General features: G+C 38.9%; 1 protein-coding gene across 1 annotated transcript in view; it reads right to left on the bottom strand.

Annotated features, from left to right (window-relative positions):
- The window catches only part of ar (androgen receptor), a 121508-nt gene that overhangs the window by 75482 nt on the left and 18755 nt on the right, over window positions 1-27271 (bottom strand). Inside the window, exons 2-3 of the mRNA XM_072676627.1 lie at window positions 20382-20530; window positions 8555-8671 (exon numbers count right to left, since the gene is read on the bottom strand). Coding sequence (XP_072532728.1) covers window positions 8555-8671; window positions 20382-20530 — 266 coding nt within the window. The remainder of the gene's footprint in view (window positions 1-8554; window positions 8672-20381; window positions 20531-27271) is intronic.

Genomic DNA, 27271 nt, shown 5'->3' with positions numbered 1-27271 from the left:
ACATCATGACATGTTACAACAGCAGGAGAACACGACCTCTTGAGGGAGCCACCAATACCTTTAACTTTAACTAAGACATATGGTGAGTTACAGGGGAAGTACACAGCACAGTGGCTGTGATTGCTTTTTATCTCTGTATTAATTTTTACAAATTCTTATTTCATTTTGTTCTTTTTATTGTGACCCATGACTGACACGCTGCAGTGAGAGGAAAACAGTTCCTCCCTGTTTTATGGACTGCCACAAACTGACCTCAAGTTTTTTATTGTAGGTTTGGCGTACTCTCAGAAATTAACAGCACAACGGCACTGAACTTAATCCTTGGGAATACAAAGACAGCAGTATGGGTGAGCAGAAAGAGCATTATCGTGAGCCTCAGTGCCAGCGATTCTCTGACTGTCTGGCTAATGAGAACCTGAATTCTAACCAATGTTCAGTTCTACTCAACCATTAAAGACTTGGACAGTTTTAAAAAACATGTGGTGTTTTATGGGAGCCTCATGCTGGGTGGATGATGATGAAATCTGCAGAGTACTTGGACTGAACTGTTTTTTTTCTCTGATTTCCTCTGTGAGCATCATCTTGTCTCTTCCTTTTGATGCTTTTCTTTTTGTCACTCACTGAAAAGTCATTGACTGCCTTTTGTCTGTTTTGACCTGTACATTCTGATAAAGATGTTGGCTAATTTCTAAAAACAAATCTCTCACTCTTTACTCTCACTGTGTCCTTCTCTTTCTTTTGTTCTTTCTCTCTCTATGTTGCTGCCTCTCTCTCCCTTTTGTTTCCTCTTTTTCTTCTCTCTGTCTCTCTCTCTTCCTCTCACTCTCTTTCCTTCTTTCTAAGTTGCAGTTTCTTTCTCCTTTATTTTTCTTTCGTTCTTTCTTCTCTCTCTCTCTTTCTATGTGGCTGTCTCTCGCTCTCTCCTTTTATTTCTCTCTCTCTCTTTCCTTTTTTTATGTTGTTTCTCTCTCTCTTTATTTTTTTCCTCTTTTCTTTTTCTCTCTCTCCTTCTCTTTCCTTCTTTCTATGTGTATGTCTGTCTCTTAATTTTTCGTTTGTCTCTCTTTCTCCCTCTCTTTTCTCTCAAATTTTTCTTTTGTCTCTTTCCTTCATTCTGTGTGGTTGTTTCTCCCTTTATTTTTTCCCTCCCCCCCCCCCTCTCTCTCTCTCTCTCTCTCTCTCTCGCTAGGTTGCTGTCTATCTCTCTCTTCATTTTTCTATCCACTTTCTGTTTATCTCTCTCTCAGTTTCATTTCATCACCCTCTTTTATGTTGTGGTCTTTCTCTCTCTCTCTCTATTTTTTTTTCCATCTCTCTCTATCTCTTTGTCCATCTCTCTCTCTCTCTCACTTTGTCTCACTCCCTTTAATTTCCTCTCTCTTGTTTTTTCCTCTTCCTTTCACAAATGTTCTTTCTCTTTCTTGTTTAAATGGAACAGGAGACTTAAACTTGAGTGCAGACCAGAAAGAGAAATACAGAGAGAAAGAGAAAAAGGGGAGACTCAGTGACAGAGAGAGAGAGAGATTGAGAGAGAGAGAGAGAGAGAGAGAGAGAGAGAGAGTATTAAACTGATTTGGTGTCTCGTTAGAGGCTGCACTATTGAAGGTAGAACTTTAGTCTTGTCTCTCCTCAAACAGCGTGGAGATGTTCAGTAATGTCTAATAGACCTGCTTACTAAACTAAACGCAGCAGCAGCAGCGTCTCAGAGCCTAAACTGTGTCCGAACTTCAGTCCACCTTTAGAAACCCCACCAGCAGACCCATCACTGAGGATTTCAAACAAGTTTGAAAAGTTTGATCAGGGCTGTCCTCGGCAGGTCAAAGACCGGGGAAATCACGTCGCAGCTCACAAAATTGAAAGCGGAGCTGAAATCGCGTAGCGTGCACTCGGCTTTAATTACATGCATTAGGAAGGCATCTGCCATTTCACAGCATGTTACGGGAACATGTGTGAAGGAGTAATACACACCAGATAAAACCATTCGGAGCGGAAAAAATGAGTGTGTCTGCCAGAGGAAGAGAGAGAGAGAGAGAAATAGAGAGATAGAGAGAAAATGAGGTACAAATGGACATAGTTTAGCTGAAATTGATGGTGATTTTCTCTCTCTTTCTCTCTGTCATGTGGTAACACATTCACACACGGTTACCATCCTCCATTCACTGGAATAGCAGCGCAGTAGTCCATATCTAATGTCTTTAACATTTAACCCTCCACAAGTATGCGCACACACACACACACCACTTCACTATGGCTAATCCATGCTTATACACCACGCTCTACTTTAATGCTAGATAACTGTTTAAGAATTTGCTGAATTGTTTGGGTTGAGATGAACAGAGTGGGTTTGACCTGTTCTAGAGAAACTTACAGAGTCAGAATTGTTCACACTGGTGGTGAATGGGACACCCCTAAAGGCTCCCCCCTTACAGACCGTTATTACACCAAATGGTTATGAATACACTTCCTGAGACACCACTGGACCAATTCGGGAGAGGCTTTTGGGTCTAAAACATAGTTTAGAAACAGCATATCATTATGTGGAGTGGTGTAGGGGTACATGCAGGATGATGTGTTGCAAAAAGTCTCTAAAAACCACATATTCGTTCACATTTGTCCCCATTTTACAATTATCACCATCTACATATAAACCTCAGAAGACATGCGTTGTAGTCATGGAGACATCTGGTTCCTATGAAGTGCCCGAGTCAGGTGAATGAACCGTTTCACGCCAAACCTCACTCTGAATGTGTTTATCTCAAACACTAAATAATGCATTAAGAGTATTTTGTAAAATCATGGTAAAAAAAAGGTGTTAGATAAGTTAGGTAAGTTCCGTCTGAAGATCCTCACCTCCTCTCAGTGGTTTGGAATCACAATGTCTGAATACTTGCATGAAGCTACCAGAGCGACTGGAACATACCCACCTGTCTTTGTTTCTTCCTAGTTCCACCTCCTTCTTATCACTGTCACCCATTTGTAGTTTGTGACCCCACTAATAAAAGCCCACAGGTGTTTCTGGTCTCGTCTCTGAGTATTTACAGCCCACCGGTTCCTTTATTTCTTTCTGGATATTGTTTTGTTTATATACATCCAGTAATTTATTTCATCAAATAAAGTTCTCTACCCTAGCATACATCCTCCCTCTTCCCCTCCTATGTGACAGTTTGCGAGCGTGAGAAGAGCGATATTTTATTATAATTTGAAATTGATGAAAAGTTATAGCTGTGTGCACCTGTGTTTTGTTTTCAGGCAAGGAAGAAGGCATGCTGTTTTGGGGATTTCCTTCTACCATCAAAACAAGCAGAGGAAGGGCAGACTTGATAATACCGTCCATAAAGAGCAGGAAAGCAATGCGATTCACTGTGTAACTCGCTATGTAATTTACAATGTAATTGCGTAATTACATTTAAATACTATATCACTGGTTCCCTTAATGCTAAGTGTCTCTAATTACAACTAGAATTAGAATAAGGAACAGCCATTGCACAGCAGTACGTCTGATTTCAACCTCCACATTTAAACCATCCATGGCAATGAGCGAACAAACACTAGAGAATTGGGGGTGAGAATACACAGCCACCACAGGGTTCAGGGAGCAATTGTGGGTTAGGTTACTTGCTCAAGGGCACCTTAGCCTTGAATGTTAAAAGAGGATGAAGCACTGTTCCTTCACTCCCACTGCCCCCACTTCCTTACGGTCTAGGGAATCAAACCGATGACCTTCTGGTCCAGAGTCTGGCTTCACTAACCTTTAGGCCAAAGTTGCCACGAACTGTGCAGCTCCAACACATTTACATAAATAACAGTGTAATCATACATGAAAAACTTAGTAACTACTGGTGGTGTATTTACTGTAATACAATAGTTAGCTCCCACTGCTGTGATAACAGCAGGGCTCTTTCACACTAAGACTGTATTATTCTGCTTACAACAACTGAAAAGGCGACACCACCAGGCAGCAATTTCCAGTGACACAAGACCAGGTTCCCATCTCTATAAATGGGAAGAGACTTAAACACTCAAAACTAAAGGTCAAGTGACTGTTGTTTTAAATCACCAAAAAAATCTGAGAAAAACCTCATGAACAGCTATTGCAATTGTGCATATCTCCTTGTTAACCGTCATCCGCTTGCGGCGTAACCAGAAAGCCGACAGTCTCTTTTTTGTTGAAGGGCGGGACTTCATCTGTAACCAAGCGCCATGTTAAGCATTCATATTTCAACCTGTGATGCGCTCCTCATTTATAACCTCGCTGGCTGAACTTGATACTTCGACAGTTCTATGGATCTATCCCTAGCACAAAAGGTGAGGAATATAGTATAAGCAGTTAGCTTGGACTGCGTACAGGGCTCAACAGGTACCTTAATGAACCCTCACTTAGTCGGTCCTGGTGTTTTGGAGTTGTTACTGTTGCACAGCATAAATTCATTTGTTGTGGAATTACTTATTGCTAAAAGAATTGATTAGTATGAATGAAAGCGTGGGAAATTCAAGGCTCCTCTGATTTATAAAAACTGTTGTTAACTGGTGTTAATTACAGATGAATTACAGCAGTACAGTTTACACAATTTCTCTTCTGACTCATGTAGTTACATGTATAAGAGCATCGTCTTTGGTAGGTACTCTGTAATGAAGTCTAATAAATAGCATTTATGTGAATTCCTGCATTTCCTGTCGCAACTAATGACAAAATTCTTGATCAATAGTCGAAAACATGTCAAAATAAGCCATACTACTGTAGACCATCTGTAACATTACATACATCACCTGTAGTTGCATGGTTATTGCATGTATTATTAAAGTGCAATTACATAGTTATTAGAGAAGCTTCATATAACACCTTGTACCTCTGACGAGTCCAAATGGTTCAATTAACATAAGTTAAGAATGCATTTGCAGCCGTATCAGTTTCAAACTGAACTCTCAGCTTCTGAAGTTGATGGATCTGGCCCAGGTTGATCAATAAAAATTGTGATTTGTACAGTACCCTGAAATTCTGTTCTTGGCATATCCCAAGTCTAGCTCAACAGCAGCTCAGCGAACCCAGGTATCAAACCCACAACCCTGTAATCAATAACCCAGCATTCTAACCACTGAGCCATCAGTGCCAACTCAGTACTATGCCACGCTAAATGTGCCACACGGTATTTAAGTCCTATTAATAAAGTCACCCTGCCGGTGCTCAGTGCTGCTGTCAGTGATGCTGTACCAATGTGGAGATTTTACAGGCAATCAAAGTCAACATGTTAATGAGCTCATCCATATTAAAGACCGATGCTCAGTGCCTGCTTTGGAGATAAAAAGCCTCAGAATCAATAACAGAAGCAGAAGTGCTGGTAAAATCCGGCAACAGATAAACAAAGGAGGGGAAAAGGTAAACAAGCAAAATCTAAATGTTATTGAATGTAAAAAATTATAGTAATACTGAAAGGTACATATACTCAATAACACCATTTGAATTATTACATAATAATTATTCATTATTTTCCTAATGACTAATGAGTAATCAACTATGTGGAATTGTGGACAACTAATCCTTAATTTTAGTTTAATACTGATTAGGTATTTAATATTGATCATTCATACATGACATCATTTTAAATAATAAGCATAAAACAATTCATGATAATAAAATCATGAATAAAAATAAAAAAATATGATGAAAAGATGTACTCCTCAATTAACACAATTAAATGAATAAAAATCTTATTAATTAGGTTAATTACCTTGCTGCTTTTTGTGGTTATTGTATACTTAAAACATTAAAATTCATTAAATGGGCCCTGTTACTATATGTTTGACTTTATAATGTATGAACAATCATATATATTACTTATTACAGTAGAGTTACAGTAAAAGATTCGTAATGGCTAATAATTCAAACATTTAGAACTTAGTACAACCAAAGAAACAATTACATAATTATTAACCCTGATTAACAAACTATCTTTATCTGTTACTCAAAACCTAGTATCTCTGCTTTTACTTCTACTGTTTCTGGCCGTTCTTTATATTGTGCCAAATTTCACCATGAATGGGCCAACAGAAGTGCTGTCCTCTGAAGCTGACATTTAGGAGCCTGTCTTTTTTGTGTGAAAGCGACAATATATAACTGCATATATAGTCTGAGGCAAGACAGTTAAATAGGGGACTTTAGCAAGGTCACTGAATGTATAATAGCCTGAGATCAATTAGGTTTATGTAACACTGAATGTCATCTGCCATGTGCCTTTGCCAGGAGCCATGAGCATTTGCCAGGAGAAACCTAGCATTTTATGACCCTACATTGGTAATCATTATTGTTTTCATTTGTACTTATTCATAATCATATCAAATATTGTCAAATAATGTCCTTATTATGTTTTATTTGACACATTTACTAGTTCAATCTGTTACATTTATTCAGCCCAAGGGATCCATCACTTCATATTTAGAAAGCAGAATGTTATTCTTGTACAAATACGATTGCAAAACTCATGCAAAACGAATAACACAAAATAAGCCATGATGGCAGCAAAGCTGCACCCTTTACACTCTAAAGTTCTCTAAAGCCGAGCCCAGACAAACCCTTGGCTACGTGTCTAGGGTTGCGGAGGATTGTTGGAAGGTGTTGTTTTTTTTTTTTTAATTTAACAAATTTTACAAGTATAGGTTAAAGTTTTACTGAGGTGTAGCAAAAACAAATGCACTTGAGCTGCTCAAATGAAACATATTCACATAAATAAGTGTCAAAATTATTGGGACGTTTCTACTCTGAGGGTGTGCCATCAAAAATAAGCTTTATAAGAAAACTTTGGCACACCAAATCCCATTAAAAGAACATGGAAAATGAAAACTTGGGACATATCCAGTTTGAAAACGCAGGGACTGTGTGTATGCAGACGTTTGTGATGAGGAAAGAAGGGGCAGCAGCACTTAATAGTCAATGGCCAATCAGTGTAAAATGCAGTAATGTGCTCTGGGTCAAAAGTTGAATGTTTTCCACAAATGTGTGGCCTGTAGCCACACTATTCAATAAACAGATGAAGCCCTATCAAATATATGTTTCCAACACTGATCAGAAAGTACTCGTTCTAACACACTGTCCCATTAGTATTGTGCATTATGTAGAAACATATTTACATTAACATTTTAATGAGCAATGAAGTGCAATCAGTTCTTACAATCATTCTCTCTGTATCTCTATTAAGCTATAAAACCACACTCACTTAAGGAAAGCTTCTGGCAGAATTCTGATTGGATATTTGAATAGTCTCCAAGACCCGAGTTTTAAGTACAGCCCACTTATTTCAAGGTCAAGGTTTTGGGAAGGCAATTCCCAAAAGCTTAATGCTAGCTTGCTTTATCCATTCCACATTCCAGGGTATATGGAAAAAGATATTCCTCCTCCTTCATTATTTAATCCACCTTATGTACAGCTCCAGAGCATGATGCTACCACCACCATTTTAACAGTTGGTACGGTGTTCTTGGGATTTAATGCCTCCACTGTCCTCCTCCAAACATCTTTGTCTCATCTTTGACAATAAAACATTCCTCCAGAAAACTTTTCTTTTACCTTAGTTGAGCTTAAAAGCATGGGCTAGACGGCAGCCTCTCGGTTCATGACGAGGCTTGACTGTAGACAGTCACACTGGTGTTACGGCAGATTCCAGTTCATGGCAGGCCTGTGCCTTGGGGGTTCCTGAAACCAAGTTCCTCAAACCAATTCCCTCTCAGGTGAGGATGTCAGTTTGGGTCTTCTTCCAGATCTTGGCAAAGCAGCCATACCTCCCAATAACCTGTAGCTAGGTACAGTTGTTTGAACTGATCTCAGAGTCTGCAGTTATTTTGAAATGGCTCCAAGAGACATTCCTGACTTGTGTAAATCTGCAATAATCCTGCTCAAATCTAGACTGAGCTCCTTGGACTTTCTCTTTTTATGTGGGCATAGAGAAGCTAGCTGTAGTGAATCATGATCACTTACAGGAAGTTAAGAGGCCTTGGAGTTGGCAAGTTAAAAGACATTTTGAAACTTTCTGCACCGCTGAACTAATGATCTATAAGATCGTATGTATAGTTTTGAACATGTATGTAGGTTTCTACCATTTGACAGGTTAAAACAATGTAGATGTATGTATAAAAAGATCATTTTAAAGAAATCACTAAAAAGACTGTCAAATATTGCCGTGACATCCATGCCCATGATGAGTGTATGTAAACTTATAGTAATAGTAATTTTACAGCACTTTAGCCCACCCATGCATCCTTCAGGAGTTTATCCCCATCCATTAAGTCTTCATGTGCCCCATAGATTCAGCCTAATTTAGTGGTGGTCTTTATAAAAGAAACAATGTGACAGCTTAAGTCTTTTCTGTTTTATGAAAGTATAATGACTGTTTTTTGTCTGTGTTAACCATGGTTTCTCTCTCTCTCAGTCTCTATCTCTGTGCCAATCTGTAATATCTGTCACTTCTTATCAAGGATGTCGAGGCGGCTCCGGACGGGTTTAAGGCAAAATAAGAGATTGCTCTCAGATCAAATCAATCTATTTTTAGTGCCGAGCACAGCTTTACCTCCAAGAGTCATTCCTGCCTCAAAGCACTTCTTCAGACGACAAGAGGGGCAATTCTTCCTCCGCAGCTTATCAATAGTGCAGTCATTCCTACTGGCACATAGATACTTCTGCTTCCCTGATGGAGAGAAAAAAGAGAGAGAGAGAGAGACAGGTAAAGAAGTGTCCATGAACTTCATTGGCGCAAGTTAAAATAGCTACCTAGAAAATAAATTTTTTGCGACGTTTTAAGTTGAGTTGCCAAATCCCATTAAAACAGGCACAAAAACTACTTAATCCTAAATGGCTCTTGACTTGGCTGTACTGCTCTAAGAGAAAACTTTTACGGCTATAGAAACCTTCTCACACGCACATCTCGACTCCCAAATGTTTGTATGCCAAGACCCCCACACGCAGAGGTAGCTTAACACTGTGATAAAAAACTGAAACATGCAGAGTTTATGCAGTTATGCAGTAGCTCTAACCTTCCATATAAACACATTAAGACAGTTCAGTAATATTCAGACATGTGTCTCAAAATATCCTTTTACAGTGTGGGGACCCTTTCATGTCTGTGTTTCTCATGCAACACCAAATACATGTACGGGACCTTCTACATGGTGGAACCAAAGCTACAGGAGATCCTTCTTGAAATGGCCAGAACATAGTTGGTGATACAAAGAAAGTTATGATCAAATTATTACTACTCATTCATATATTACATTTATGATTTATTTATTACTAATTATGATAAATGTAACTTTGGGGCACCAGTCCAAAAGGACAAAAGAGTCTCAGAATAAATTACACTTGATGATTAACATCATGGAGACCTCCAGTAACTGTTTAAATAGTAGTCATTGTCTCATAAAATCATCCATTCCTAATTGCAGTGCTTTCTGTGCTAAAAGGAAGAGACATGGGTTGGAATTGACGATTATCTTGTCAATTAAAGGAGCAGTTAGCTTGTGCACTTCAGTCCAGAGAGTTGCATGCATGTCCCATCTTCTGATGAAAGGAGAATCTGCCTGAGATCGAAGTGAAATCAGACAGCAGGCTAAAAGGCTCATAGTTAAGATGATCAGTGGTCTGGACACCTTCAATTCATAACTCAACGAGAAATTGTCAAGTCATGATTTATTGGCATGGGATATGGGGAGTGTCCAATTCCATGTCTTGAAGATAATTGGTTCTCTTTACTGATGGGAGGGGTTTAGAGTGGCTTTTTGGGCACTAACAATTTTTTGACTTATCATTTGCTTATAACATGATGCCATCACACCAATCACATATGACATGAAAACAATTGAGCAGTGTAATACATCATAGAAAGCCTACTGTTTCCATTCATTATAATTGGTTAAATGTCCCATAGTATTTATTTATTTGACTACTCTTGTTGGCAGAATTGGTAGAGTTTAATTGTTGTTGGTTTCCTGGCATGGACCTGACTTTAAAGAACAGTCCACATATGTTAATAGGGTAGAGGTCACGACTTTGAGAAGACTATTCCAAGCAGTTAATGTTAGACTGCTGCAAACCTCAGTTGAGCTTGATGGTGCTGATTTTGGAGCGGGGGCTTCTTTCATTGACATCGTAAAACTAATCTGAGCTTATGAGTGATTGGTGTTCAAGAAGTTCCAGTTCTGATTTAAAGACACTTTCAGCAGCAATAAATAAAAATCAAAGCGGGTGTAAGTATATTTCTGACCCTGTATGTGTAACTGTGACCCTGTGTTGATTTTAGACTTCCCAAAAGAAACTTACTTAACACTTAAACACTTACTCAGTAACTTCTGTACAAACTGGTGGGGCTATTCTCTAATAATAGAAGTTAATAATGGTAATAACACTCTCAGCCCGCTGGTAGGCCATAAACTTTTTAAGAATCAGAATCAAGTTTAGAATCAGAAGCAGATTTTTTGGCCAAGTATGTTCACACATACAAGGAATTTGTTTCCGGCTGTTAGTGACTCTCTGGTATTAACAATATACAGCTACTCTACATATCATTTATAGACAATACACAATATTGATTTATATACAGTGTACTTTACAGTGTTATTTACAGACTAGCAGTAGGCAACACTATACAGATTAAATACTGTGTCACCACAGCAGTGTATATGTGTGAAATGAATAAGAGGTAGGATGAGAGTGATTCATTTCATCATATATATATATATGGCCTATAGCTGATGATGGTGATCAGCTGTTGATGAAGGCGATGTCCTGAGGGTAAAAACTGTTCTTGTGTCTGACAGTCTTAGTGTCTGCCAGACAGGAGCAGCTGAAAGAAGTTGAGACCAGAATGCGAAAAAGGGGTTAAAGATGTGCGTTGCACAATCATTCTGCCCCAGAAAAATAACAGTTAAAAATAACCAAAAGCTCCACATTGCCATGCCAGTCATGCCTATGATGAGTGTATGTAAACATCTGACCACTACTATATGTCACAGAAAATACCCTCTCTTGACAGGAATTAGGCCTTGGACTGTTATTCTAGAAAATTATGTTAGCGAACTGTCTTACATTGTACTCTGGAACTAAATGAACATAAGCCACCCAGGATTTTACACTTTTGTAGTAATAATGATCAAATATTCTTCAATCCACTTCATCTGTTTTGCAGGTGACCAGGTCAGTGATTTCAACCAGTGGAACTGCAACTATGATTCTAAACAGACCAGCTCGGCAGGGTGGACCAGCACAGTCACTGCTTTGGAAGATGGTGGCAGCACAAAGAGAAGAACCAAAGAAGGCCAGAGAGCTAGATTAGTAGAGTAATTTAATTATAGTGAATGGATTGCTTCTATGAATCACAGATGAATCACAGGTTTCAGCCCTACTGGGAACTGAGGACATGGGAGTTCTCTTGCTTGAGAATTCAGGGAGTGCAAGGAGTGTAGGATTTGTGCAGTAGAGGACGGATGAAAGAAGGAGTAGCAGTGTTAGAAAATCAATGTGCTATCAGTGTGAAATACAGTTATGTGCCTTGGACCAAAAGATGAAAGTTTCTACCAAATGTAAGGCCTGTAGCCGATCATTGGCTGCAAAAATGAAAAAAAAATAGCGAGGAAAAGCACAAAAGCAAAAATAGGCAATATATTAAACATCTAATATTGGTGTAACAGGTCAAGTAGTTCAAAATGTTCATAACAATCGTGTAATATTGTTATGACCCCTGACGTATTATTTGGCAGAATGTGCTGTGTGTCTGTTTTACTGCATGTATATCCGTTCCAGGCTTAGCCTGTCAGCCTGTATGATTGGTAGAGGCCACCCTCTGTTCCTGGTTGGCTGGCTCCTGTTCTCCTATTGTCTCGTTCTCCACTTCCCATTAAAGCAGTTCACCAGCCGTGCTTGACCATGATTTGGAAATTTGTTTGCTGATTTTAAATAAACTGTAAATATTGTGCATACTTGTTACAGTGCACCCTGTGGGTTGTGTGGAGCAGTTCATACTGGTCGGGAGAGTTAGAGGGGGTTTGTGTGTCTTCTGTCTCGCTTTGATTTCAGGCAGGTAAGAAGGACTCTATATATTTCTATACAATCAGACCATATACCCTGTGACAGAACTGGGGGCTCTTCCCTATTGCTTCTCGTTTGTCTAGCATTTTGAGGTGAGGTGAGGGGTGTTTGTCAGTTGGCATGGATTTAAAAGTTGCCCAGTTTAAAAGCAGATTGAGCTCTGGCACAAAGATGTTGCTCATGGCAATTTGTTTTTGATATTTTAATACCACAGAGCATGATTAAATGGGACATTAAATGTGCATGGGGCTTGTTAAGCAGCAGATCGTATCAGAGGGAGAGGAGGTTGTGGGTGTTGCAATTCAGTTGGAGGATTCTAGCGAACCCAAAGCCAAGGAACCGGCATGCATAGATCCCCTTAATCCTGTCTCACCTCTAAAAGATCCCATGCTGGCTTTACGTTTGAAGGAGCTGGAGTTGGAGCTGAGCAAACAACACCATAAAACCCAGCTGCTCCACATCCAAGCACTTGGAGCTCAAGACGCACAGAGATGTCTGGGTGAAAGATCTGGAGGTGGAAATGGAAAAAACAGAGGCCTGCTCTGAGTCGTCCTCTTTCCAGCCTCTCTCTGCTTGCTGCTCATCCCGTGCCCTCTCCACATGTGTCCATGGGGGAGACCACTCTTGTTTCCGTGCCTACACCATGGTCCACCCGAACTGTAGGTCCTCTGGAGTTTGATGTTGGCCAGCATATTGCTTTAGTCACTAGGTTCAGAGAAACTGAAGTAGACACATATTTTCCAGTGTTTGAGAGCTCTGCTGCCATGCTACGGTGGCCTAGCCTTATTTGCTCTTTGCTATTGCAGTGCAAGCTTATAGGGAAAGTGTGGGAAGAATGTATAACTAGAGTTAGTAACTAATAGTAACCCTTACTAGTGCCAAGTTTAGATTATGATGCTACATTACATGCATGTAAGCTTGAAAACCCTGAAGTTTACTGACAAAGATTTCATAAGCATGTCAAGCCCCCAGCCAAACGTTTGTTGAATTTGCTTATGATAAGACTGATCTTTTTTGACAAATGGTGCTCTGCAAGCAAAGTTAACACCTTTGAACAATTAAATCCTCCCATTAGAGGAGTTTGACAACTGCATTGTAGAGAGAATCGTTGTTTATGTCCTCGCTTGCTGTTTTGGCATGGTTTCCCAACATGGCTCCCCAGAGCACAGCTGTGGTTTTAGAGCTTCTGTTAATGCACCGGTACCGTTCTCTTCATTGGCTTCCTGTAGCTGCAGCCCGCATCAGATTCAAAACCTTGATGCTGGCCTACAAAGCCAAGAACAGACCAGCCCCACCATACGATGGCAATGGTCAAAAGCCGATCCACACCAAGAGCCCTTTGAGCTTCAAGTACGGCTCGGCTCGACCCGCCATCCCTCAAAATCCGTGGAAGACAAGCGTCCAGGCTTTTTCCTGTCCTGCACCAAAGTGGTGGAATGAGCTTCCCCTGGGTGTCCGAACGTCGCTGTCTTCAAACGCAGACTGAAGACCCACCTCTTACGAGAGTACTTGGGCGAATAGCAGAGTGGTCTCCTTACTGACTTGTGTTTAGTAGTGTCTAAACTTTAATTTTTAGTCTATTCAAACTAGCAGAGGTTTTTCTTGAGTAAATAACAAAGCACTTTTGTAAGTCGCTCTGGATAAGAGCATCTGATAAATGTTTTAAATCTAAATGTAAATGTACATCAAGTGAGACAGTATTGTGACAAAAAAAGTGACAAAATGCTTTTATTGGCATGAAAGTGGACATCTGATTGCTTCTTATCCTGCTTTGAAATGTCAAAACCAGCGGAAATCACTTTACTTATACCCATACGTGGACTGGTCCATACCTACTTCAGTCCACTGCTGATTTCTACTAGTTCTCTCTCTTTCTCATCTGTTGACTCTGCTTCCTTTTGTTTTAATGGTTCCGTCTGGTCATCAGTTACAGACTCAAACAAAAACCTGTGAGATGCTTTTGCAGCATAGTCCTTCATTCTGGAGAGTGTACTCCCATTTTCCACTCAGTTCAGCTGTGGTTTTGATAGGCTTGTTTAAGGTCTAGAACTTTCTTTTTTTTGCAGTTTCTGGATTTTAGTAGTAGTTAAGTAGCAGTTCATCCTCAGTTGCCAGTAACGGTAATTTCTTCCATTCTGGGTCATGATTGGTCTGGTAGAAACATCTTTTCTTTATCTAATGTTACAGATGTCCCTCAGTTACGTGACGACGATGCATTGTCACGTATACAATGCAGTTCTCTTCTGTGTTTAGTGTTTGTAATGTACTTAAGCTTGTAAACTGGACAATGTTGTCAATCTTTCTGATTCACTTAACTGTGCAAACAGCTCTTTTTGGGAACCCGCTGAAGCTGAATGTCCATTTCGACTAAGTTTGACATTAGTTCAGGTGATGGAGATACCTGCAGTAACGGGTTTGGGGCGCAGCCCCGCTGCTGCCCAGGAAATGAATGCCACACAGTCTAAGCGCATTTCTGCTACAGTAGATAAGTCTGAGTAGACAGGTTGTTGCTCCTTAGCACCTGCTGACTTAGCCCAATCAGGTTATTTCCCCCTGCTCTACTGAAGCCCATACTTGCAGTGGGTGAGCCTCTCCGTTCTCCTAAAACACCTGTTATTGTGAAGGTTCTAATTAAATGCCATGTTTAGTGTGCCACAATTTGTCCAATCAAAGTAATGAAACTGTTAAACATTAAACACTAGGTTTCCAGTGTGTACCGGCAGTGGAGGCTCAGCGGTTAGAGCTCTGGGCTATTGATGACAGGGTTGTGGGTTCTATACCCGGGCTCGGCTCCCTGGGCGCTGCAGCAATGGCTGCCCACTGCTCTGGGCATGTGTGCTCACTGCCCACTGCGTGTGTTTCACTGGTCTGTATGTGTGTGTTCACTGCACGGCTGGGATAAATGCTGAAGCCAAATTCCATCTATGCCCATCACAAATGGTCAATGTGGTTGTTAAATGTTTAATCCAGTTTATATTAAGGTGAATTAGAGACATGCCATCAAACACTGAAAACCATGCTCAGATCCAACTGCCTATCTCAAGAAAAATATTGGGATGAGGAAATCTCAGGGAATTTCATGACACAATGCAAGAGCCTTTTGGTTTGGCCCAGCTGAGTTCATTTTTGCACAATGTGTTCACAGGTCTTTAAAGGTGTTGCAGGAATCGATTTTATATTTAGTCCAGCTTTTGTCTCATCTCACTAAACTGTTTTTTTGTGGGGTTAAATACAGTGTGTGGTTTGGCTTAACATTTATTAGCTTCTTCCCAGTCCCAAATAAAGTTTCAGGTTGATGAGAAATCAGTGCAGTGCTCATTTTAGGCTGAAAATAAAGTTCATTTTTGATGCCCTTGGCCAGGGGTTATCTCTACAAGCCAGGCTTTCAGGATCACATGTAATTGAGGCATAAACGAATTGACACAGATTATAGTGTAAAGTCCCCTGATAGGAATAGCATGTCTGCCATGTAAACATGCTTAAAAGTTCTGTGTCCCATTCTAGTCCTAAGGCGTCTTCCCTATACCTGTTCCCTGGAAGGTCAGGTAGTCTCTCTGTCTCTCTCTCTCTCTAGCTAGTAGTGTGTATTGCTTGTTGTGTTGGACTTGTTGGCTCCAGAAGTTATGCTGTTTATAAAAAATGTATGAACAATGTATCTCTGTTCTCTAACGACTATTATTCTAACAATATTCTCATTTTAAAAAAGGGAAAAAAATTTATTCTTTATCCCTCACCCAACATATTTTTTTCAGTTTAGGCAGCATTCTTTAAAAACAAATTACTAAAAGGGTTTTGGTTTACAAAAAAAAAAACCTTTAATAGGTCATTGGAGAACCAAAATGTATAAATGTGTGTATATGAGTGCAAGTTTGAACATACTTATTATGTCATAGTTTTGGGAAACTATATAACCTTTACATTACAACCTTAAAGAAAGGGGGTTGTATAAAAAGGCAATGGTACTTCATTTTTTAATTTGGATAACTGTTAAGCTTGATGATTCTTTAATAACTAAAAATGATTCTTTACAGCACCAAAAAGGCTCCAAACCATTCTCAGTACTATACAGAACCCTTACTGCTAAATGTGAATAAAAGGCTTCACTCTTTAAAAAAAGGTCAAGGACATTACTATAATGGAATCATGTGGCTCAAAGAAGCATTTTTGTACTGTGTAGAACTCCTTTTGCTTAGAGTATATATGGGCATTTATAGAACCTTTTAAACATGGTTTTACACAACAAGAAGTTACAATAATGAAAGAACCCTTTTTCAGTAGTGAACGGAACTCTTGTTACTTCTTTAAACCTTTGAAAGGTTGTTCACACTCACTTTTTAAATAATGGTTCTAAAAGTAGTCTTTCCCTTTCTTATTATTTAAAAAAGTGATTTCAAATTCTCAACTCTACCTATTTTGCCAAAAAAAAAAAAAACACGTTATATATATTACTGCAGAAAAATGCCTTTTATGCAGATGTAGTTGAGTTGAGTAAGGGATACTACGTGCACGGAACGTGTGTTTTACAAGCTGCAATGATCATATTCTATCTTTAGATTCATTCAACAGGGCATTCTTAAGAGTGTGTGTGTGTGTGTGGTGCTGGTGGATTAGAGTGTGTGATAGATTGAGAGGGTGTGTATGTATGTGTGAGATTGATATGAAATGTCTGGTAGTGGTGTGTGTATGTACATTTGTTTGTTCGTTTGCTGTGTTGGTAGTAAACAGGGACTAGAGGGACAACAAAGCAGATACACTCCACAGTGTGTAAAAAGCTTTTTAACATTTACATTTATGTCATTTAGCTGACGCTCTTATCCAGAGCAACTTACAGGGTTACTCGTATTACAGAGTAGGGCCAATGTAGTGTTAGGAGTCTTGCCCAAGGACTCTTATTGGTGTAGCGCAGTGTAGTCACCCAGACCTGGAATTGAACCCCAGTCTCCCACATGGTGTGGCACCTCAGTGGCCGGTACTGGTGTTATTTGTTGCGCCACAGATCATTAACCAATGTATGCAAATCTATGTTTAATTTTTTAATCATTTTAAATGAATAAGGTTAGATTTGGAAAAATAAGTATTACATACAAATATTCTATATTGCATGTAGACACTTTACAGTATCTATATCCTTTATTTATCCTTTTATTAAATAGTGTCACAATTTCATGATGAATAGAGCAATAGAAATGCTCCAAAATCTTTTTAGATTGACTTTCTTTGAAAGCTAAGGGGTTTTTTTCTTCTTGTGTGACCTTAACAAGAGGAGATATTATTATTACAGATATCTGAATAAATATAATACATGGTGCATGGACTGAGAGACTGCAGTCCAAGAATAAAGCCCCTGTTCCAAAACTGCTCCCTTCAAGCAAAGTTTGGAGCTGACCAAATGGACAAAGAAAAAGCCTCCTGGAGCAAGGATTTATGGTCAGGGAAGAAGCAGATTAGTGGTTGTGGAATGGATAAAGCAGACTAATGTTAAACTTTTATACTGGACTTCCCAAAGATCTGACCTCAACACTATATAAAATGTGTCGACTGTAGTTGGGTCTGCAGCAGGACACTAACAAATCTAACTGCATCAATTCTGCCAAGAGGAGTGATCAAATATCCAACCAGAATTCTGCCAGAAGCTTGCTGATAGCTACCAAGTATCCAGTCAAAGGTGCAACTTCATGGGGCATTTAACCAAATATTAGGTGTCCTATATTATATCCATTTACCCCAGATAATATGGGAAGCATTTTTGCACAAAACATTTTGCACAAATAACTTTACTACCTCACTGGACTCAATATTTATTGCACACTGCATAATTTGCACACCCCCAATTATTTATTATTCTCTGTCTGTATTGTGTTGTGTTGTCTGTCTGCACTTGTATTGTGTTGCACTTGTGTTCTGTATGCACTGTGTCTATGCTACACCATGGTCCTGGAGGAACGTTGTTTTATTTCACTGTGTATTCTGTATGTAGTTGAAATGACAATAAAACCCACTTGACTTGACTTGGCTTGACTATATGTATATTTTGACCCTGTATGTAAAAATGTTCGATTCTATTTATAACTATCTATTTCATACATAGGACTACAGTCATGTAAAAACACCCCATGAAATTGTATCCATTTTCTATAGCTTTTTGCTTTTTGTAGTTGTTCTTTATATTGTCTCAGAATTAATGATAAAAAGGATCAATAGAAATGCTCCAAAATGAATTACATTGTTTTACATGGACTTCCACTGTAAGTTAAGAAAGTTTTCCCTACCATTGTAAAATTGCCATTTTGGGGATACAAGGTTTTTGTGAGGCAGCAACTTAACTGTAGCATGTCTTTAAAATAATTTGTAAAGTGTTATTAATAGAAATAACATTTTAATGTAAAGAGAACATTAGGACACCACCACATTTATGATTACTTAACATCATATAAAATTTGCATTAGTACATTAGAAAAGAGAATTTTGTAGGAGACTGCCAACTGCCAACATGGCCAGATCAGGCAAGTTCAGCCCAGGGACATATCACAAAATCTACCATCTGAAAGAAACTGCACAAGTTTATTTTCATGGGAGGTGTTCAAAATGATAATGTGTCTTCTGTTCTTAAATAACCTACAGTTGCAATTGAAATTACTCAACCCCCATTGCAAATTAGGAGCATATTAGTAGTTGTTGTTTGCAATAAACCAAACCAAACAAGAGCAATTTAAATAGCTCAACACAACACAAGTGCTTTCTCCAAATTCATCAAAAAATGACCCTTTTAATCACGACTGCAGTCTCACAATTATTGTGCACATTTGCGAATCAGATGGTAAATCAAGGGCTTCTTTAATTGCATAACTGCAAAAGACTACAAAAAAGGTGACTACAAAATACCTGCAACAAGATTTAGTCAGCAGACACTGAAGTTTCAGTTTCCACAGTAAGGCACATACCAAGTGCTGAAGGTCTTCATGCCTGTCCATGAAACAAAGCTGGAACTTTTCAGGCCTATAGATCAGCAGTATGTCTAGAGAAGGAAGAATGAAGCATACGCTAAAAAGAACACCCTGCCTACAGTGGGGCAGTGGGGGCTCAGCGTGGGGCAGTGGTGGCTTAGCGGTTAGAGCACCAGTGCTATTGATGACAAGGTTGTGGGTTCCGTACCCGCAAGGCCCTTCACCCTCTCTGGGTATCCACTGCTCCGGGCATGTGTGCTCACTGTCACTGTGTGTGTTTGATCACTAGTGTTGATGTGCGTGTGTTCACTGGATTAAAGGCGGAGGCCAAATTCCACCTGTGTCCAACACAATTATGGTTGTCTTGTCTTGTTGGTGAATATGGTTGCCTTGTCTTGTCTTGTGGCATGGCAGTGGCTCAGTTTTGCTCTGGGGCTGCTTTGCTTTCTCTGGCAGTGGAAATCTGCAGCGTGTGGAGGAAAGGCAACATGGATTCAATATGGTTTCATGGTATCAGGAAATCCTTGAAGAAAATGTCCTGCCTTCTGTGAGGAAGCTGAATCTTGGGTGTCATTGGCCCTTTCAGTGATCCCATGTTTACCTCAAAGTCCACCAAGGCTTGGTTTCAGAAGAAGTCCTGGAAGATTCTGGAGTGGCCTGACTTTAACAGCATAGAAAATATTTGAGGACTGTGGTTGCAGCATGCTAAACCAAGAGTATTAATTTTCTTTATTGGTTGATGCTGAACTTTGAAACCAACTATGGCAAGCTACCTGTAGGTCTCGTGATGACACTTTACGATTGCTGGAGACTTGAGGTCTGCTTTTTGGTTGAACCTACTGGGATGACCTGACCTGGTCATGTTGGCAGTCATTTTAAATGTAAATTGTAAATTATTAAATTATTAATATCTGGACAGTGGAATGGCTGATTTCTAATTGTTCTGAGATATTTTAAAAAACCTCTTCCAGACTCATCTGCATCTACAACCTTCTTTCTGAAGTCCACAGAGAGCTCTTTGGATCTCACCATGGTGATACCACTCACTTTAACAACCAAGAGCAAAACAAACTATATGTCTGAGGTTTAAATAAGACATGCTCCTCCACAATTCTCTCTAACCATGTTCTGATCATCTGCAGCTAATGTGCTGCACCTGATTGTAATTGTAGGCGTTTTTGACTTGTAATACTTGTAATTTCCCTCACAAAAAAATGTATCAGTTTTTATGTATTAGATCTATACACTAACATATACACTGTAATACATATGTGCCATGTGTATAACAACACAACCTGACATAGAATGTGAATGTGTGTGTGTGTGTGTGTGTGTGTGTGTGTGTGCATGCGTGAATGTGGGTGTGCGTGCTACCTTCAGCAGCTCGCTTGAAGAACACCTTGCAGCTGCCACAGGTGAGTGCTCCATAATGACACCCAGATGCTTCATCAGAGCAGATCAGGCAGGTGCGCTGCGGAGGGAAAAAAAAGTCCATCGGAAACACCTCCCTTCCGCCATCAAACCTGCAAAACACACAAATACACACACAGACACACACAAATTATTAATTTGTTTATATTAATTATTATTATTTAACCTTAAAGAGAGACTGTAACACACACCTCAGTTTATATCACAATACCTACATTTAGAGTGTTATTAATATTCAACCCTAATGAGAGACTGTAACACACACCTCAGTTTATATCACAATACCTACATTTAGAGTGTTATTAATATTCACCCTAATGAGAGACTGTAACACACACCTCAGTTTATATCACAATACTTACATTTAGAGTGTTATTAATATTCAACCCTAATGAGAGACTGTAACACACACCTCAGTTTATATCACAATACCTACATTTAGAGTGTTATTAATATTCAACCCTAATGAGAGACTGTAACTCACACCTCAGTTTATATCACAATACCTACATTTAGAGTGCTATTAATATTCAACTCTAATGAGAGACTGTAACTCACACCTCAGTTTATATCACAATACCTACATTTAGAGTGTTATTAATATTCAACCCTAATGAGAGACTGTAACACACACCTCAGTTTATATCACAATACCTACATTTAGAGTGTTATTAATATTCAACCCTAATGAGAGACCGTAACACACACCTCAGTTTATATCACAATAACTACATTTAGAGTGTTATTAATATTTAACCCTAATGAGAGACTGTAACGTTCCTCACTTGTTGGGGCAACACTTCTATTGCTTCTTAGCTGCATTAGCCAGTAAAAAAAAGCTACTATGGATCACTCAGGATCTACTACTAACATGTGAGTGTGAAACTGAAGATCATTCACGGTTAAAGGGTTAAATCCATCACCAGTTCAGTGAAGAATTGAAGGAACGAGGGTGGAACGAAAATGGTTCTTGTCATTTAATCCTGCCCTTCTCTTTTGTCTCTCTGACAGTTCCATTTACAGCATTAGAGAATGGGCTCCTCCCAGTGCCTTAATCAAACACCAACAGAACAAAAGAGCCACATGATAATGCCTACACTCGCACACACACAGGGGGATTGTGTGTTGTTTTATATAAAAGTTTTTCCTTGTCTCATAACTGTATTATTTAACCTTTAGTACAGCATTTCATATTAGAGTATAGTTCACCACGTGCTGTCACGTGCACCCATGCGAAAGAGGATTCTTATCTGAAATTCTGAGTTTGATAAAAAAAAAAAAAACGTGACAGCTGGACACAAAAACAAAGGCTTTTTACTGAGATTTTTGTATTATTGGGAAATTAATCAACATGAATCTCACGATACATTAGTCTGGCAACTATATAACTGGCAACAGAACTGATTGTAGCTATGATGTTCTAGTAAGCAGTTTGAGTAGTGTTTGCATGTGCATGTGTGTGAGGTGTGTTTATTTCTACTCTTTTTGACCTTGTGTTTTGGACACTTTTGCAGCCTTGAGATCTCACAGTGTCCGTGACTGATCCAAAGTTTTGTCTACAAATGGAATCCACACTGTCCTCTAACACACACACACGAACGCACACACACACACACCTGCACACGTGCAAAAAGACAAGTTTCTATGTATGACAATAACAATAAATTTCATGTGATGTTGTTGCACAATCAAAAACCTTGTAGAACCATTGTTCATGCTTTTTTAAAAACATTTTGTTGATATTAAAAAAAAAAAAATTTGGTAGTGTGGAAGAAATTTAAGTTTTAGTTTCTTATAAAAACATAAGAAAATCCAAGTCCAAAATCCAAAAATTACCAAGCTGACAAAAAAATGCTAAATTTGATATGTTAAAGAGAGTTCCAGTGGGGTCCAGGTCAGGACCTTCAAAAATCATGAGGGTTAGTAAGTAGGGATGTCCCGATCTAATCCAATTGATCAGGATTAGGCCAACCCAGGCATATTTTATTGGATTGGGTATTAGCTATTTTAATCCCAATCCAGTTCTGAGTTAGTTATTTTTTTTTAAACGGGAGAACCGTTTGTCTTTCATGTCTCTAAACCAGCACTTAAGAACACATTTAAAATCAAGTGGAGGCTAATGCTAAAGCTAATACACACACACTACAGAAACCCAAATCATATCACATTCACCCAGTATTAACCAGTCTCATTATAGAAACTTCTACTAAAAATAAAGGTATTTTACTGAACGTATGAATCAGCAGCTCATCTTATCGAAACTGCTTGGCTGCATTATTTATACAAACACATCGGATCGGATCTGTATCAGTAACGGTATCGGCTGACATTCAGCATTAAGAAACTGATTGGGAAAACCCTATGAATAAGTTCACTGACTCTGATCATTAGTTGCATGAAACAAAACACAACAACAAAGCAGTCGCTTGGGCCGAGCAAGGGGCGCACACACATACACAAGAAACACTTCCCCAATTAATTAAAAGGAATGTTAATTCAAAACATACAAAAGTGTGTGCATATGTGTGTGTGTGTTGTGTGTCACACTTGATAAAAACAAAGGCGTAATTAGTTTAGCGAAGTGTGTACTGGACAGCAGAGAGTAAGCCCACTGGGACCCTGATTAAAACATGCAGTCTCTAAGGGACACGCCACAAAACACGTTTTGACCCATAAAAGCACTTTTAATGGCAACAAACCATTAGCACAAGTGGTTCAGTCAGAAATGCAAATGTTGTGTCAAATAATAGTTAATTAACTCAAAGAGCCTCCAATTAGCATTACATAACACTCATTAGTGGCTCTTAGCCATGTTAGCATATCTGTATTCCCATTCTTATTCTTTCATTCATCTGAATTCAAACACTAACAATAGTTTAAACAAACCAAAGCACCAATTCCAGTGAAAAGTCGTCTAGATTTGAGTCGATAGGAAAACACAAAAACAAGAAGTTTGATCAGGAGTAGTGACATCATGCATTTTCTGATACATCTTATTTTTCATTTTATTTTCTCCATCAACTGTCACTTAAATTCTAATCTAGAAGCTAGCAAAGTCCCGTAACATCAAAAACTATGATGACAAACCATTAAACATCCCTAAATTTTCTCCTAAACAGTCACCCACTCATCCAGAGTCCATATGTAGTCTCTATACATACAGTGCACACAAAAGTTTGGGCACCCCTGGTCAAAATAGCCGTTACTGTAAATGACTACGCGAAAAAACAATGTTAAAAATTTATATATTTTAAGCAAGATTTTATAGTTTCTAAATCAAAAGATGGACCACCCTGTGTGGTCAGTACCTAGGAACATCCACTTTGGCAAGTATCATAGCTTGTAAACACTTTTTGTCACTAAGAGTCTTTCAGTTCTTGTTTGGGGATTTTTTCGCCTACTGTTCCTTGCAAAAGGCTCCTAGTTCTGTGAGACTCTTAGGCCATCTTGCAGGCGCTGTGCTTTTGAGGTCTATCCACAAATTGTCAGTGATGTCTAGGTCAAGGGACTGCGAGGGACATGGCAAAACCTTCCATTTTGTCTCCTGAGGTAGACCATTGTGGATTCTGAGGTGTGTATGTTCTGCTGCAGTAAAATGTTGTTTCCTTGTGAAAAAGTTAGGATGCCCTCAAATGTATTGCTACCTGAAAATGTCTAAGATTTAAATCAGGTGCAGCACACCAGCTGCAGATGATTAGACCATTGTTAGGGTGGATTTTGCAAGAGACATTCAGACATTAAGTGTGGTCACTGTAATGCAAAAAGCTTGTATCTCCATTGCAAGAGTATTTCTAGACTATTTCTTTCACTGGGGCACACACATAATTTAGAGGGGCAGAGCTTACTAGTAATAATGATATTATTAATTGTATGTTAATAACATGTCACTAATAATATTACTAGTCATTAGTAGTAGTAGCAGAAGTAGTATTCTAGTAATATTACTGCCACACGCATGCATACAATATTTCCATCTGAGGCATAAAAGCACTTGTAAAACTGTAATCAGTTCCTGTTTGCTAGAAAACACAGGCTTTTACAACTTACTTTTATATTGGCTACATCCCATTGCTCATTTTGCAAGCTTGTCAATGCCCCTTTCACCAGCTAGCATAAATAAAGCCTATGCTAACATAACTGATGCTTTTGCAAGTTTAATTAATGCCTTTGCTATTGTGGTCCAATATGTACTTTTGATTATACTGTTATATGTTGCTATAGCCAAAACATACAGCTATGAGGTATCATTGCCTTGTCTGTTGCACGGCTGACTTGCTTTTAAATATTTATAAATGTGCAAACGAAACAGAATACACTGCTGTGATTTTTGTGGTGCACAGCAGGGGGCTCGTAGTCTAGTAAATTGGATCTAATGAAGCCCTTGGGCCATAGTGACATTGTCTCAAAATGTCATGATTAATTAAAGATGTCTCCTCTAAAGTTATGATATATATATATATATGAGATATGAGGTTATTGTGTGACAGCAACAGTATATACACTAATGTCCTACATGTAATTACAGTTTGCTCCATGTGTATTATTTATGTTAGTACATACATGTGATATCAGATACCATGTGTAATACATAGGTAAGTACTTAGGATTAGGGCTACATTTAAGTTGTATGTTTTTTTTTGTTTTTGTTTTTTTATAATAAAACACAACAACATAAAAAAGTATTACTTATGGTATCTTAGATCTACAGTTGGACTTCTTAGAAAAATGACCAGAGGTTCTAAAGACTGACATATCAGACAGCCAAGGGGTGAAAGGAACCTGCAAGGGTCCTGCCAGTTACAAGTCCAGTTGTTAACAGGTCCAGCTGGCCGTTAGTGTGGTGAGGAAACATAATAGCGTGTGAAACATCAGGGGTCCAGAACTGGGAAATAATAGAAAAATGACAGCTACTAAAAAGCACTGCATGCTGGCACAGTGGGAAAAGGCTGAAACCACCTTCTGAAATGGTTAAGAAGGCCAGACTTTTTCTTTTTTTTTTTTGTTTTACTCTATTTGCCACTTGCCAGGAGCAACAAAGGCCAAATGTTTTCAGCATGACCTGCCCAGTCTTGCTGTTTGGTGGCTCACACCACTTTTTCCAGTGACTGCTTAGTGGTTTCTCAGGATTTTACTGAGTGTAATGTGGCCTTAACAGAGATCAGTACACAACCCCAGGGATTCCAACCAGACTGCAGCTTTCATTTCAACACAGCTCACGGAACAAAGTGAATGTGGCGCAGTTGCCAAAATGTACCTTGACAAAAGGAATCCGGAATGCAGTTGAGCTTTCCGGTGTAATCAGGTGTAATTCATTCATTTCACACTGTAATTATTGGGTCAGCAACAGAAAACAAAACAGCTAAATTAGTCGTTTTAATACAATTATTTGGGGCTAGATGCAAGCATTTGGAGCTACAGTGCTATGAAGGTTGCTAGTGCTGTTTCACACATGCCATGTTTTGGCAGTGATTTTAATTTAAAATGAACCTAAAAAGTAAAAATCCAAGTAAGTAAAAAAATAAAGCAATTTGGTAACACTTCACTTGGATGGTCCATTATAGACACCTCATAGATGCTCACCTGACATTCAAATGACATTCAACTGAATCTATTAAATGCAACAATTTTCACAAAAATGTAAAATGAGATTAGATCAGGTCCAACATTACCTTCTTGCTTAAAAAGCACATTAACAGCGCCATCCTGTAAACTTGGTTTCTCACCTCTTATCAGTGCATTAAACATAGTCAAATACTGCGAAAGAAAACTGCTTAATCTTTCCCGCAGGCGCCCTAATGGTCTGCTTGCCAGCGAAATGGAAATGTACTGTTTGAAAAAGTGTGTTTACTGGTGTAAATTTATCTCCAGACGTGTTACAGCACATGCATGTTCGCGCTGCAGTGTGCAGAATCAATCAGAGCTTTCTGTGAACTACTATGTTTTCATTGCTGTATAACAGATGGACGAGCCATTTATTCTTGTTGGATGTGCTGTGTTTTTTCCTTGAGTGAATGCAAAGGTGAGTCCATTCAGAGAAAAGCTTGGATCTGTAAACAACGATCAATTCTTGTTCACAATTAAAGTACCTGATACTATTAGAATAGACACTTATGAATGTGGGTCTTTGTTAGATCACCTGCCTTATAGATCAAGTAAGCATAGCATCAGCGAGGATCACGTTATTAATAGAGGAAAGGAGATTAAACGGCCAAAATGAGGTCCACTTGTAGCATTGTGGAAAGAGATTATACGGACGAAATTGTCTGCATCAGCGGAGGAAGGAGAAAACTGTGTTGCAGCTACTGGGATTTCTGTAGCCCAGAGGACGTTTTGGGCAAGAGAGAGAAGTAAAGACCGGTGGAGAAAAACTGTGCTTGGTTTCACTATCATGTACCTCATTCTGTCAGTGTTTCGGGTTTGACGCTCAGCTTATTTAGTGGAAAAGTGTGGCACTTATGTAAGTGCATGCATATACAGAAATGGAGTCATCTACACTCTTGTTTAACGTGGTCAAGAGCCGCCTCTGACCCCCTTCACAAGTGGCTTGAAAGACTTACAGGCGTAATCTGATCACAATACTAGCCATGTGGCTCTTCTTGCAGTGAAGTGAATCTGAACATGATCTGATCAGCAAGAACATATATGAGTATGTGAGTACGCACTTTAAATACACTCTGCTGCTCTCTGTATTTTATTTTCATTTTTACATATATTTTTATATATTTATGTATATTTTATTTATTTAAGTACTGCTGTCTGGGTAAAACTGGGTCCTTGGGTACCACAATTTCGTTCCACCCCATGTACCACATGTGATGCGAATGACAATAAAG

The sequence above is a fragment of the Salminus brasiliensis genome, chromosome 1 (assembly GCF_030463535.1).
Source record: "Salminus brasiliensis chromosome 1, fSalBra1.hap2, whole genome shotgun sequence".
NCBI lineage: Eukaryota > Metazoa > Chordata > Actinopteri > Characiformes > Bryconidae > Salminus > Salminus brasiliensis.
Note: the sequence above shows the minus strand (reverse complement) of the source record. Positions and strands in the feature narration are given on the sequence as shown.